This window comes from Danio rerio, chromosome 15 (assembly GCF_052040795.2).
Source record: "Danio rerio strain M-AB ecotype USA chromosome 15, GRCz13ab, whole genome shotgun sequence".
Taxonomy (NCBI): domain Eukaryota; kingdom Metazoa; phylum Chordata; class Actinopteri; order Cypriniformes; family Danionidae; genus Danio; species Danio rerio.
The window spans coordinates 48,272,501-48,287,500 of NC_141035.1; the positions used below are offsets into that span (position 1 = coordinate 48,272,501).

At 36.3% G+C, this 15,000-nt stretch overlaps 1 protein-coding gene across 7 annotated transcripts in view; it reads right to left on the reverse strand.

The window, feature by feature from the left end:
- The window catches only part of il1rap (interleukin 1 receptor accessory protein), a 91,621-nt gene that overhangs the window by 53,866 nt on the left and 22,755 nt on the right, over positions 1 to 15,000 (reverse strand). For all 7 annotated transcript variants that reach the window (XM_087284688.1, XM_087284689.1, XM_087284690.1 and 4 more), the window contains exon 3: positions 9,896 to 9,989. In XM_087284688.1, the coding sequence (XP_087140814.1) occupies positions 9,896 to 9,989 (94 nt within the window). The remainder of the gene's footprint in view (positions 1 to 9,895; positions 9,990 to 15,000) is intronic.

The window sequence follows — 15,000 nt, forward strand, 5'->3', positions numbered from 1 at the left end:
TACAACAACAGCGTCTGTCAGTGGATTTTACAGTTGGATGTCATCAAATATGTCATATATTAAAGATTTAGCTAGCACCTTACACCAGGTTGAGAATTGTGTACATTGATGATTAACATTTTGGGTCATGTTAGTTTGTGAAATACATGCCTAAGTATGATTGATGAATATTTATGTAAAGCTTCTGTATGTTTTTGACTCCTTTAAAGCATTAAAACACCATAATATGTTTGCAGATATTTCAGAAACATGCTCAGTGAACATATTTATCTGAAAAACAATATTGAAGTCAGATATTCTGCGTTGAAAATGTGCATTACGTGCTGGAACGTCAATTATATTTCAGCACTCCGGGTTGCCTTGGTGGAAAACAGCCTATTAATTCAGTCAGGAAGGCTCTCAAAGCGTGTGTCCGTGACTGAAATGCGACCTCTGGTGGACAGTAGCAGACGGAGATTCAGAGTTCCACATGCGGTGGTTATTAATTAGCAAATAATATAAATATTACGAGCGTAAACATTAGCTGAGCAGGGTACATTGTAACCATGTGTCCTAACGACACGCTTCATGACGAGATTTGCAGTGATGAGCAATTTTGATGTTTGCACCAGACCAAACATGACAGAAATTTACAGCCATTCAGAAGCACAGAATAGTGAGCTCACTGCACTCCAACGAAATAGTAAGGTTTATAATCAAATTAATGCATATCAAACCTCTTTAACATGATTAAATGTAGATGCTGAATCACTGATATGTGTTGGTTTGAGTCAGAGTTCAGGACTTTAATTTCAGACAATTTATATTATTGTCCAGATCTGAGGTGATCTGTTGCTGCTTTCACTAGTACGGCAATAAATGTGATGTGAAATGGCATTCAAACTCACATTATTAGCATTTAACCTTTGAGCATTGTACCTGAGCTGATCATTTTCAGTTTATCCTGTTGTTCACTTGTAAGAAGCAGAAGCCATTTCTAATAAATAAATATCAGGTGTTGGGTAGGTGTTAGGACAAAAACTCAATTTAATAGGGATGTAACGGTATTGTAAATACCGTCATACCGCAATATTAATTTTTTTCGATATTACCGTAGTCGCATGACTCTGTAAAACTATAGGTCTTCTGAGAAAATTTGCTCAGGCGAATGAAGCGAACGGGAGGTAGCGGAAACTACAATTCCAATCAGCCCATGCTTGACCATCATCCCTTGCGGTCTGTTGTCGCTACAGATCCAGTAATGCGGAAATGGAGTGTGCTGCTAGAAGCAGGGATGAAAAAGAGCTGGAAAACTCTAAAGCGGGTGTTGTCGCCGCGCGCGTACTGAATAGCGGTGTTGTCGCGCGAGTTCTTATCAGCTGTGTTGTCGCGCGCGTACTGAATAGCGGTGTTGTCGCGCGAGTTCTTATCAGCTGTGTTGTCGCGCGCGTACTGAATAGCGGTGTTGTCAGCACACTGTTCAGATTGATGCAGACATGAGATCTCTACCTCACTCATGGTTTGTCCTCTCAAGTGGGGGAAAGACAATGCACAACGTTACCCACTGCTGTCAACATGGGCCAAGTCATATCTCTCTTGTCCCAGAAACCTCAGTCCCAAATGAGAGGGTTTTTTTCTGTTGCAGGGGACATTGTAAATGCCCAGAGATACCAGCTTTTACCAGATTATATTTATATGATAATTTTCCTTTAAAGCCATCTCTATCTAAGTGAGTGAGTGATTAAATGTTGAATGTGATGAGTTTTCAACAATACTAAATTGAATCTTTATTTTTTTACATGGTTTAATATTTTTTTGTTATTAAAATTGAAGTTCCTGTTTCAAAGCTTACAGATAGATGACTAATTTGTATGTCATTGACACTTTTGGCACTTTTTTGCAGTATTTTCATAAGTTTTGTTTTTTCCTGTAAATGATTCAATAAATACCGTACCGTGACATTCATACCGAGGTATTACCGTACCGTGAAATTCTGATACCGTTACATCCCTACAATTTAATACAGAAAATATTCCTCCTGTCGTGTGCTGTTGCTTTTATTTAGGACAAAGCTTAAATCAGCGTTTGTTGGTGTCATCAATCTGGCAACTTGCGCTTGCATGTGTTTTAAACCAGGGGTGCAATACCTAGTTCAACCACTGGGTGTCAAACTAACATACTGCACCTTTAATGCCATGTCAAAAACAAAGGCTATTTTTATGGCAAGAACATTTCATTAATAAATATGCAATTAAAAACAACAAACAGAAGAATACATAAATTCATTAAAACAAGCATTAATTCATGATAGAAATTCAAACATTTTTACTGGTGACACTTAAAAAAAAATGTTCTTAAGAGAGTTCATTTCATTAAAAAGCCTTGTACAGTCATTATTAAACGCAGGAGACATACTTAAGTAAACCAAATTTATATATTTAATTCAATTGCATCTAATTATTAATCAAACTTGCTTATATTTTCAGTGTTTTAAGGGATATTGAGCATAGCTGCCAACTCTCACGCATTTGGTGTGGGAGTCACGCAATTGACAGTATTCTCACGCCACACATCCATTTTCACACGTAAAAAAAAAATCATCTCAGTGAAATATTTTTTTTGCTTTAATGAAGACGGTTTTAAAGACTTTTTTCGTTGTATATGTTATTCTCTGTATGCAACCGAATCAAGACTGGTGAAAGAAGTGAAATAAAAAACAAACTGACGCAAGCGCGCAAATGGCATGCCTGTGCGCCTCTTGTGTCACTCCTGCTTGTGCTGCTCGCGTTCCCGCTCCAGGTATGAATCCCAGTTGCAAACATTCATGTCAAATAAATATGCGTTGCTCACATGCCACTAATGCTTTTTGCTGTGCTGAGAAACGCACCCCTGCCGTAAAATGCACCCCTTTCATAGACTTTTATTAGAACTTTCAGTCTTCTGTAAGGCAAGGGTTAATCGTGTTATTAAAAAGGTTGTATCAATTTTCAGTTATTAGATGCATATTTCAGAGGTGGTGCATTTTATGCAGGGGTAACAGGCTACAGGTGTCAGCATGCAGTGAGTTTTGCAAGTCTAAAGTTTAAACAATATGATGATCTTATTTTGACTAATGGCTCCTTAAAGTTTTTTTTTTTTTTTTTTTGCATGAAGCAGAAAGGAGGGATGAGGTCAGGGAGTTTAGACTTCATTCATTCATTCATTTATTTTCTTTTCTGCTTAGTCCCTTTATTATTCTGGGGTCGCCACAGTGGAATGAATCGCCAACTTATCCAGCACGTTTTATGCCGCGGATGCCCTTCCAGCTGCAGCCCATCACTGGGAAACATCCATACACACACATTCACACTCATACACTAGGGACAATTTGGAGTTTAGACTTAATGAACCAAATTCTTGGCCATGAGTCGGGTTTAAGACGACACACCACAGATCATTCTATAAAACATGTGTTTGTGTGTTCTATACAATTGTCTATAGATTTTCATTCTAATTAAATTAATATATTTATGCAAAAAATTCTTAAATGATCTTAGCATATCACTTCAGTCTTTCGCCGTTTTCCAGTTACATTTAGAATTGATTTTTATTATTTATTTAGAATAGAATATTAATTGGATAATAATACTTTTATTTATAACAAATATTTTATAAAAAGTATTTATTAAAGTAACATATAATTTTTATAGATTTATAAACAAATGGGGCGTGGTTTGGTGTGGGCGGGGTGTATGGGCATAGGGGCGGGGCATAAATTCTCACCCCAAGCTAAAGCCAAAAGTTGGCAGCCCTGTATTGAGTGTATTCTGACCTACAGTAACAGATTAATTTTAACAAGTTCATTAACTCCATTAAATCCACACAATTGATTATTAACCAAAATATCTTCTTTTGTGTTTATCTGCTGAAAAAAAGCGAATGTCGCTTTGGATAAAAGCATCTGCTAAACGAGTAATGGAGCAAAATGAAGCTAAATATCTCATTAAATTGACAATTAATTGCTACTGTAGCTTTCAGACTTCTGTTTCATTGTAAATTAAGCAATTGAATCTACAAAACACACACAAACACACACACACACACACACACACGCTAGCTCAGACTCACACAAAAAGTCACTCACCCACTTTCTCACACACATACACAAACACGCACTCCCTCACTCAGACACACAAACACAAACTCATTCTTCTTATGCCTTCCAGCAGCAACCCAGTACTGGAAAACACCATATACTCTCACATTCACAGAATGAAGGTCGCTGATTCAGGTCCCGAACATGACTGGGCATGTTCTCCTCGTGTTGGTGTGGGTTTCCTCCGGGTGCTCCGGTTTCCCCCACAGTCCAAACACATGCGCTATAGGGGAATTGATGAACTAAATGGGCCGTAGTGTATAACTGTGTGTTTTAATGATTGTGTATGAGTGTTTTCCAGTACTGGGTTGCAGCTGGAAAGGCATCCGCTGTGTATTACATCGGGTGGAATAGTTGGCGGTTCATTTCTCTGTGGCAACCCTTGATGAATAAAGGGACTAAGCCGAAGGAAAATGAATGAATGAATGATCCAATCAATAAAGCACACAATGTGGACTCAATGATCTCAGTGTGTTTTCAGAAGCTCTTCTGATTGGCTTAAAGCATTAATTAGATGTAAAAACAGCAGACGAACCCCAAGTCTCAGAGTCTCATCCGAGACGCAATAAAATGATGGAGAAGCTAATTAGCGCAGTTACTGTGACGAGTCCAAAATAACGGCGCTCCAATTCAGATAAAATCTCCAGCCGGCTTATCTGAGCGTCACAAATGTGCCTTTTAATTTGCCTGAGATGCATTAAGGCCAAATTAGAGCATCATGGGAATTCATTAGACTCATCTTTCAAAACCCAGCGCATTGATTCGCACGGGTTTGAACCAATCACTAAATTACTTAAAAGGCTGGAGCTCCAGAAACGCTTCATTATTTGTTTTGGGGGGAAATCGGATTATGTGTGTGATCGATGCCGTCCAGAGACAGACGCGGGACGGAGACCTGGGAAAAATAATCCATCGCTGAAGAGTAAGTGGCCAATTAGTCACGAACCTGTACTGAACACACACACATGCACGCATACACTCACACACTGGGTATTTCCCAATCGTTGTATTGGCTTTAGATTAAGCTTGGCATTTCTGCTCCACCCAAAATCCACCTACTCTTCGAACAAGTGTTGTGGGATTTCTAGTTTTTACATATTATTTTGTGCACTCTGATAAGCTGTTTCCTTAAATAATATATATATATATATATATATATATATATAATGTTTATATAATGTACCATTTTAAACTTATATAACTATATATATATATATATATAGTGAGTGAGTTTGTGTGTATGTGTGTGTGAGAGAATAATATAATAATAAATAATAATAATATAATAATATTAATATAATAATAATAATGATAATCATAACAAATAATAACAAATAATAATAATAATATTACAATGACAATATAATAATAATACTAACTAGAATTGTACATTTCCTAAAGGAAATGTGAATGGGGTTTGCGTGGCAAATCGATGGGGTACAAAATGGTACTAAACTGGGCAAAATAGCAGTAAATGCGGAGAAATGGTTAAATTCATGTGTTTATGTGGTTGCTAGGGTAATGTAAATGGTTGCTAGGGTGTTCTGAGTGGTTGCTTGGTGGTTGCTAGGTGGTTGCTAGGGTGTCCTGAGTGGTTGCTAGGTGGTTGCTAAGGCGTTGCTAGGCGGTTGCTAGGGTGTTCTGAGTGGTTGCTAGGTGGTTGCTAAGGTGTTGCTAGGTGGTTGCTAGGGTGTCCTGAGTGGTTGCTAAGGTGTTGCTAGGCGGTTGCTAGGGTGTCCTAAGTGGTTGCTAAGGTGTTGCTAGGCGGTTGCTAGGGTGTCCTGAGTGGTTGCTAGGTGGTTGCTAAGGTGTTGCTAAGGTGTTCTAAGTGGTTGCTAGGCGGTTGCTAGGGTGTTCTGAGTGGTTGCTAGGTGGTTGCTAAGGTGTTGCTAGGCGGTTGCTAAGGTGTCCTAAGTGGTTGCTAGGTGGTTGCTAATTCGTTGCTAGGCGGTTGCTAGGGTGTTCTGAGTGGTTTCTAGGTGGTTGCTAAGGTGTTGCTAGGTGGTTGCTAGGGTGTCCTGAGTGGTTGCTAAGGTGTTGCTAGGCGGTTGTTAGGGTGTCCTAAGTGGTTGCTAAGGTGTTGCTAGGCGGTTGCTAGGGTGTCCTGAGTGGTTGCTAGGTGGTTGCTAAGGTGTTGCTAGGTGGTTGCTAAGGTGTTCTAAGTGGTTGCTAGGCGGTTGCTAGGGTGTTCTGAGTGGTTGCTAGGTGGTTGCTAAGGTGTTGCTAGGCGGTTGCTAAGGTGTCCTAAGTGGTTGCTAGGTGGTTGCTAAGGTGTTGCTAGGTGGTTGCTGGGGTATTCTGAGTGGTTGCTAAGGCGTTGCTAGGTGGTTGCTAGGGTGTCCTGCGTGGTCGCTAGGCCCTTACTAAGGCGTTACTAGGCGGTTGCTAGGTGGTTGCCAGGTGGTTGCTAGGGTAATTTGGGTGGTTGCTAGGCAGTTGCTAGGGTACCCTGGGTGGTTACTAGGCAAGCCTCACATACATGCCTGATGAAATATTTATACTTAGTAAGCATTTCTAGCAAGTTACAGTACTTGGCTAGTCAATATTAGCATGTAGCTAGTCGCTGCTAGCATGTGTAGCATACAGGAAGTTCCATTTGCTAGCATGAGTCAAACGAGCCAATCCCCAAGTGTCTACGATGTTCTGATGCTGAGATATAGCTGTTGATGAATGGTTGCTAGGGTACTCTGTTTTGTTGCTATGGGCGAGGTTACAGAGTGAACTTGAATGTGGTTGGCTGTCTAAGTCAAAAGAACCAACACCCATGTCTCTATGACACTGCTATGCAAAGATATGCATGTAGGCCTATTTTAATGGAAGTCTATGGAATCAATTTGGGGGCGTGGCTTGTGAGCTTCATTATCATATTGAAATGCTCATTGGTTGTTTGAGTCAGATGAGCCATCCCCCAAGTCAATAGGACACTGCTAAGCAAAGATATGCATGTAGGCCAGTTATAATGGCAGTCTATGGGACCAGTTTGGGGGCGTGGCTTGTGAGATTCATTATCATATTGAGATGCTCATTGGTTGTCTGAGTCAGATGAGCCATCCCCCAAGCCAATAGGACACTGCTAAGCAAAGATATGCATGTAGGCCAGTTATAATGGCAGTCTATGGGACCAGTTTGGGGGCGTGGTTTGTGAGCTTCATTATCATATTGAAAAGCTCATTGGTTGTCTGAGTCAGATGAGCCATCCCCCAAGTCAATAGGACACTGCTAAGCAAAGATATGCATGTAGGCCAGTTATAATGGCAGTCTATGGGACCAGTTTGGGGGCGTGGCTTGTGAGCTTCATTATCATATTGAAAAGCTCATTGGTTGTCTGAGTCAGATGAGCCATCCCACAAGTCAATAGGACACTGCTAAGCAAAGATATGCATCCAGCCATATTATAATAGAAGTCAATGGGATCAGTTTGGGGGCGTGGCTTGTGAGCCTCATTATCATAAAGTGATGCTGATTGGTTGTCTGAGTCAAATGAGCCCACCCCCATGTCTCTATGACACTCCTATGTGATGTTATAGATGTGTGACCTTTATAATGGAAGTCAATGGGATGTGCAATGGGACGTCCCACCCCATGTTAAGTCAATGGGGCAGTTATTAAGGGTCTTCAAATGGTTTGGGGGGGCGTGGCTTGTAAGCTTCAAAATCATATTGAGATGCTGATTGGTTGCCTGAGACAAATAAGCCAACCCCCAAGTCAGTATGACACTGCCATGTACTGTGATTGATATATGACATTTATAATGGGAGTCAATGTAATGAATGGGAGTCAAAGGGCAATGTAAAGTCAATGGGGACCACTTTGGGACGTCCTAGAGCCCCAGGGGTGCAACCTATACCCCCTTTCGGGGTATGTTCTCACTTAGGCTGCAACCCCCTACAGATGTTGTGAATCCCATATTTCTATGAAATTCACAATGGACGCAGTGATTGGTTAAAGTTCGGCTCCATGTAAAGTCAATGGAGACTTTGGGACGTCCTAGCTCCCCAGGGGTACAACATTTACCGCCTTTCGGGGTGTGGTTTGAAGCCTCCTATAACCCTCTCGAGATGTCGCGAATCCCATGTCTGTACGATATTCACTGTTGGCGCTACGGCGATTTCCGGGAATAGTATCTACGAGTGTCTAGAAAATGAATGGGAGTCAATGGGCCAATGTAAGTCAATGGGGACCACTTTGGGACGTCCTAGAGCCCCAGGGGTGCAACTTATAACCCCTTGCGGGGTATGTTCTCACTTAGGCTGCAACCCCCTACAGATGCTGTGAATCCCATATTTCTATGAAATTCACACTCGGCGCTGTGATTCGTCAAAGTTCGGCTCAATGTTAAGTCTATGGGATTTTTGGGGGGGGTTTTTTGGCCCCTGCGGGGCCAAAAAACCCCCCACCCCTTATAAAAGTCATAGCACACCATTCCCGATAAGGCCGCACGATTTGAGCCCACTTTCAAGGGTCTGGGACGAAAGCTGCGGGACTAGTTACGCGCCGAAAAATAGGACGGAAGAAGGAAGAAGAAGAAGAAGAAGAAGAAGAAGAAGGAAGAAGAATAATAAACCACAATAGTAAGAATGGACTTTGCCTAAGGCAAACCCCATTAATAATAAAATAATAATAATAATAATAATAATAATAATAATAATATATAATAAATAATAATATAATCATATTAATATAATAACAATAATAATATAATATGAATATAATAATAATAATAATAATAATAAATAATAATAATAATAATAATAATAACAATAATAATATAATCAAATGATGTTTAACAGATTCTGGAAATTTTCACAGTATGTCTGATAATATTTTTTCTTCTGGAGAAAGTCTTATTTGTTTTATTTCAGCTAGAATTAAAGCAGTTTTTAATTTTTTAAACACCATTTTAAGATAAATATTATTAGCCCCTTTAAGCTATATTTTTTTCGATAGTCTACAGAACAATCGTTATACAATAACTTGCCTAATTACCCTAACCTGCGTAGTTAACCTAATTAACCTAGTTAAGCCTTTAAATGTCACTTTAAGCTGTATAGAAGTGTCTTGAAGAGTTTCTAGTCAAAAATTATTTACTGTCATCATGGTAAAGATAAAATAAATTAGTTATTAAAAATGAGTTATTAAAACTATTATGTTTAGAAATGTGCTGAAAAAAAAAATCTGCTCTCCGTTAAATAGAAATTAGAGGAAAAAATAAAAAGGAGGGCTAATAATTCTGACCTCAATTGTATATAAAAAATAGAAAATTCAATAAGAATTAAAATTTAGTAAAATAAAAAAATAAGAAAAAATATTACAGTAAACTTCTTTGTATCTTAGGGATACTAAAACAGCAAAAGAATGAATATGGATTTAAACATCATAACACTACATTTTCGATAAAACTGATTTAAAAAAAAAATGACAAAAAACTAAAACTAAAATTATGTAAAATATGACAATAAAAATAAATCAAAATATTAGGAAAAAAACTCAATGCAAAAATAACACCACACAAAGCAAAATAACACAAATATAAAAAAATCTAAAAAGTAGAAACTACTAAAATGACTAAAACATTTAATACAATCACAAATGAATTACAGATTAATATTCATAATATATTTGAAACTCTCCATGCTGAAACAGAACCATATAGACATAAAAACTCAAATACCCAATTCAAATAAAAAGAGAACTCTGCATAATTGAAAAACACACATTTACATTTACACTCAGTCATTTGTCATAAGCGGATGTTAAATGAGTCAAAGCTGTTCTACTTACATGGTCCCGGTGCAGTTTTTTGGAGAAAAGTCAGAGTATGAGGAGGTGATGGATGATGGGATAGTCCAGATCGAGAAATGCCGCAGGAAAGAATCTATTAACACACAATAAATGGCCGATTAGACACATCACTGGAACGACAACAACACCTAAAACATGCAGCAGAAACCAGTCAAACTACAGTCACACCTTTACAATGCTCAATACAAGCCTAATTAGCATTAGATTACACATATGCACACTTGAAACTGGTTTGATAAAATTTGTCAATCGAAAAAGATAGTAAGTTGAATATAAATGTGGTTTAGAATAGTAAAATATGAAACATTTTTACTTTTATAAACTAGCATGCCCATCAACCTTCCCGTTTTCCCCGGGATTCTCCTGTTATTTTACAGTTCTATCCCGCTATCATCCTGTAAAGGTATTTTCCCGTATTTTCAGTGTTTCTCTGAAGGGTGGCAAATAGATATTAAAGAGCCGAGCCTCCCTATATGCAACTGCCATACCGCCGAACCACCAGGGGCCGCCCCTTGCTCTTAAATGCGAGTCTGTTCTGTGCTTTCGCTTTATTTGGACATGAAAACACTTTGAAATAAATATAAAAACGGCGCGATTCCCTTCCTTTTAATTACAAGTGCTGTCGCCCCTTCATAAGCAATCCTCAAAACAGTCATATAGCGGTGCGTGACTGTCAGCTTACGCGTTCCATAGTAATAAATAGACGCTGTTTCCCAAATGGATTCTGTACGCGCAATTTGAAGGAGCGAAAGTCTGGGTTTTGGGTGCGTGTTTAAACAGACATACACACATAATTAATAATAATAATAATAATAATAATATCTAAACATGTCAGTCTTGCCAATGTTTTTTTCAAACACAACTAATTTCATCCTAAATGAGCATAAAAAGTTTGAAGCGATCGAATGCCTTCATTATATTGTTAGATGTGTGCATTTTTAAAGTGACACCTCTGTTATTTAATGTAATCAAACAAAAAAAAAAATCTAAATAATTGAGATTAATTCGCTGCACTTTAATTAGAATGTGTGAGTTATACTGTGATGAAACGGCTAATGAGATTTGATAGCTTGATTCTATTTCATTATAATAGCTATTTATTTTAATAAGCTGAACTGTTTGCGAATTTATTTGCTGCTAATGCATACTATTTATTTTTCTTTTGTAAATAATAATAATAAAACATATTACTGAACATTTAACTGTTTATTTACAATGAAACAGCTCCAAATGAACATATTTAGTAATTTGGGGATTTTTTTTAAAGGGGGAATCCCTTATAACAGCAGGCATATCCCTTATTTTCACATCCCAGTGTTGACCAGTATGTAAAGTGGTCGTTTCTAATTGGTAGGTCCACAACTGTGCGTTCACACTGAAGTCACTCTGGTTGCCCTGGCGACAACGTCTGCTTTCAGCTCCGGCAGCAAGAGCGTCAGAATTCGCTACATTGATCTCGTATTTAAAGAGGGCGTTGCACTATATCAGTTACATTCCCACATAAAACATGTTTCTAGAGTGAAAATGTTGCACACTTATCAAATTCATTTAACAATGGAAGATCAAGTTGCATGTAGTGTGGCTTTGCTCCACTTATTTATTCAATGTGTCCATATATCTGAAATGTTCTGAAGCAGCAATGATGTTTTGTATTGTCGCATGAGATTCGCTTTTTTAAAGAATAAAAAATATATTCATGCGTATCAGTAATTCATCAGTAACTTGTTTATGTATGTTCCTGTAAGAAAACATTGCAAATAATTAAAAATCTGGCGACCGCTGTAATCAAACCCTGAGGAACAACTGTAGTCAGAGCTAAAGTTCACAGTGACTGTGTTTTCTGGACAAGCGGTGGACTTCTATATTCGATTGCTTGCCGCCGAACCGCATCATAGGTCATTAACATAAAGTTGACTTGATTTCAACTTTCCTCGAAGCCCACACCGGTGATATATATATATATATATATATATATATATATATATATATATATATATATATATATATATATATATATATATATATATATATATATATATATATGTATATATATATATATATATATATATATATATATATATATATGTATATATATATATATATATATATATAATTCATGTACTGTAAAACCATTTTTACAATTTTAAAATATGGCAATAGTTGAATTTACTTAAATCAATTTTGACAATTTTGAAACCGGGGTGACACAGTGGCTCAGCTGTTAGCACTGTGGCCTCACAGCAAAAGGTCGCTGGTTCAAGTCCCGGCAGGGTCAGTTAACATTTCTGTGTAGAGTTTGCATGTTCTCCCCGTGTTGGCGTGGGTTTCCTTCAGGTGCTTCGGTTTCCCCACAGTCCAAACACATGCGCTATAGGTGAATTATTTAACTAATTTGTTTTTACAATTTTGAAACATGCTTAAAATACAGTAAAGTAGAATTTATTTGAACCCATTTTAAAACCATTTTATTAAAAAAAAATGTAACAAAATAATTAATTAATTTATTAAAGAAAAAAAATATATATATGATATGCTAAAATTGAATATTTACTTAAATCAGTTTGTACAGTTTTGAAACCAATTTTGTTTCACTATTTTAAAGCATGCTTAAAATATACATAATAGAATTTATTTGAAACCATTTTTTATCAAAAATAATTATTTTAAAATATGCCAAAAATAGAATTTACTTAAACCAGTTAATAAAATTCTGAAATCTTTTTTCTATTTTTAAAAACATGCTGAAAATGAACAAAACATAATATATTTTAAACCGTTTTAAGTTTTAAATATCCCAAAAAAATTTTGTATAAAATCATTTTATACTATTTTAAAACCATTTTTTAATTTTGAAACATGCTTAACATGCAAATAATATAATCTATTTCAAACTATTTTTACAACATTAAAGCCATTTTCAATTTTAAAATATAAAAAAAATTAAATGTACTTAAATCAATCTAAAAAACATTCGAGACCATTTTACAATAATCAAAACTTGCTTAAAATATACAAAACAGAATTTATTTGTGTCATGATCACCAGCGATCTAACCACCAGAGGTCACTGGAAAACATTCACACTCACACAAACTACAAATCCGCCATGTTATGGACTACAGGACTATGGACTTCCTGATCCTGACTGATTTCAAATACACAGCTGATGCTGCTCAAGTACTGATTACACACACATACGGCTCACTTTGAGACTCAGTCATTGCTGAGTCTTTTTATCTGTTATGAGTGTTATCTGTTATCTAGTGCTATCTAGTGACATTACAACGCGTTTCCTTTGTCTTGCTTTACCGTGTTTTTCATCCTTGCCTTGTTTATTTGTTTAATCCTGTTTGCTGCCTGTCTCTGACCATCTGCCTGCCTATTGACTACGATTCTGGATTGCCTGTATATATATATATATATATATCTGTTTGCCCCTGTGTTGAACATTGCTGGCCTGATCTCGCTAATAAACGTGCATGTGGATCCTCACCTACGTTGTGAGTGTCACATCCCTGGTTACAATTTGGAACACGCCCGTGCAGAGACCGTCCGAAGGGCATGTGCAGGATAAATTTTTTTAAGAGCGGGGGGAGGGGGGGGGGGGATTTGCGCGAGTACTGAAGAGCGGTGTTGTCGCGCGCGTTCTGATCAGCTGTGTTGTCGCGCGCGTACTCAAGAGCGGTGTTGTCGCGCGTACTCAAGAGCGGTGTTGTCGCGCGCGTACTCAGACCGGTGTTGTCGCGCGCCTACTGAAGAGCGGGACCGAGGGTGTGCCGCGTCACGGGGGCACTTTTGATCATTTTGGAAGGGCACTTTCTATCCAAGACTAAAAAGGGCATGTGCACTGCACAGATTGAGCCCTTTGTGTGCACGTGCCTGATTTGGAACCATTTATTTTTTACCATTTTTAATTCTAAAATATGCCAAAAAATAGAATTTACCTAAATCACTTTGAACAATTTTGAAACTATTTTTTTAACAATTACAAAATGCATGCAAAATAGAAATAATTTCTAACCAGTTTTAGAACCCCAGTGATATTTGTCCATTTTTGCTATTTTTAAGCCATATTCATTTTTTTTTAAATATGCCAAAAATAGAATTTACTTAAATAATTTTTTAAATTTTGAAACCATTATTGAAATAAAAAAAATTAAACAAAAAATATAAATAAATAAATAAATAACATTTATAAAACATATATAAATTAAACACATTTTTTTGAATATGACAAAAACAGAATTTACTTAAATTAATTTAATCAATTTCAAAACAACTTTAGTTTTAAAACATGCTTAAAATATACAAAAATAGTTTATTTGAAATTGTTTATTTATTATTTTTTAAATGTGCCACAAATAGAATTTACTTTTATCAGTGTACACATTTTTTTACAATTAAAAAAACATGCTTAAAGAATACAAAATATAACTTATTTGAAACCATTTTTTTACAATTTTGAAACCATTATTAACTTTAAAATATGCCAAAAATATTGTTTTAAACCATGCTTAAATAAAATTATTTTTAAATACGCAAAACACTAATTCAAATTCATTCCATTTGCACAATTTACAAATCATTTTGAAAATGTTAAAATATGCAAAAAATACAATTTACTTCAATATATTTGTACAATTTTAATCAATTTCTATTTAAACAAACTGAATTTATTGTAGTCCATTTGAACAATATGCAAAGAATATTTAAATTTCAAAACATGCACATAACTAAATTCATTGTAATCTATTGCAGATAATATTATTTTAACACATGCACACATTCACTCATCACTTTGTCTTTCTCAATAAAACAATACATTAATCAAAGCTAATATTTTTACCTTAAAATAATAATTTCTTCTAGTAGATTTTAATGTTATAGATCATAAAAATTATTAAACATTTACTTACTTCACATTTCACCTTGCAGTCTTTTCCTCCAAAAACTGAAGCATATTTGTTCTTTTGTTTTTTTGTGCTAAACACAGCAATTTTCCTCTCGTTTAGAATTAAAGGAACAGTTCACCCAAAAGCACCATATCTTAAAAACATGTTAAAATAGCCTCCATCCAAAAGACAA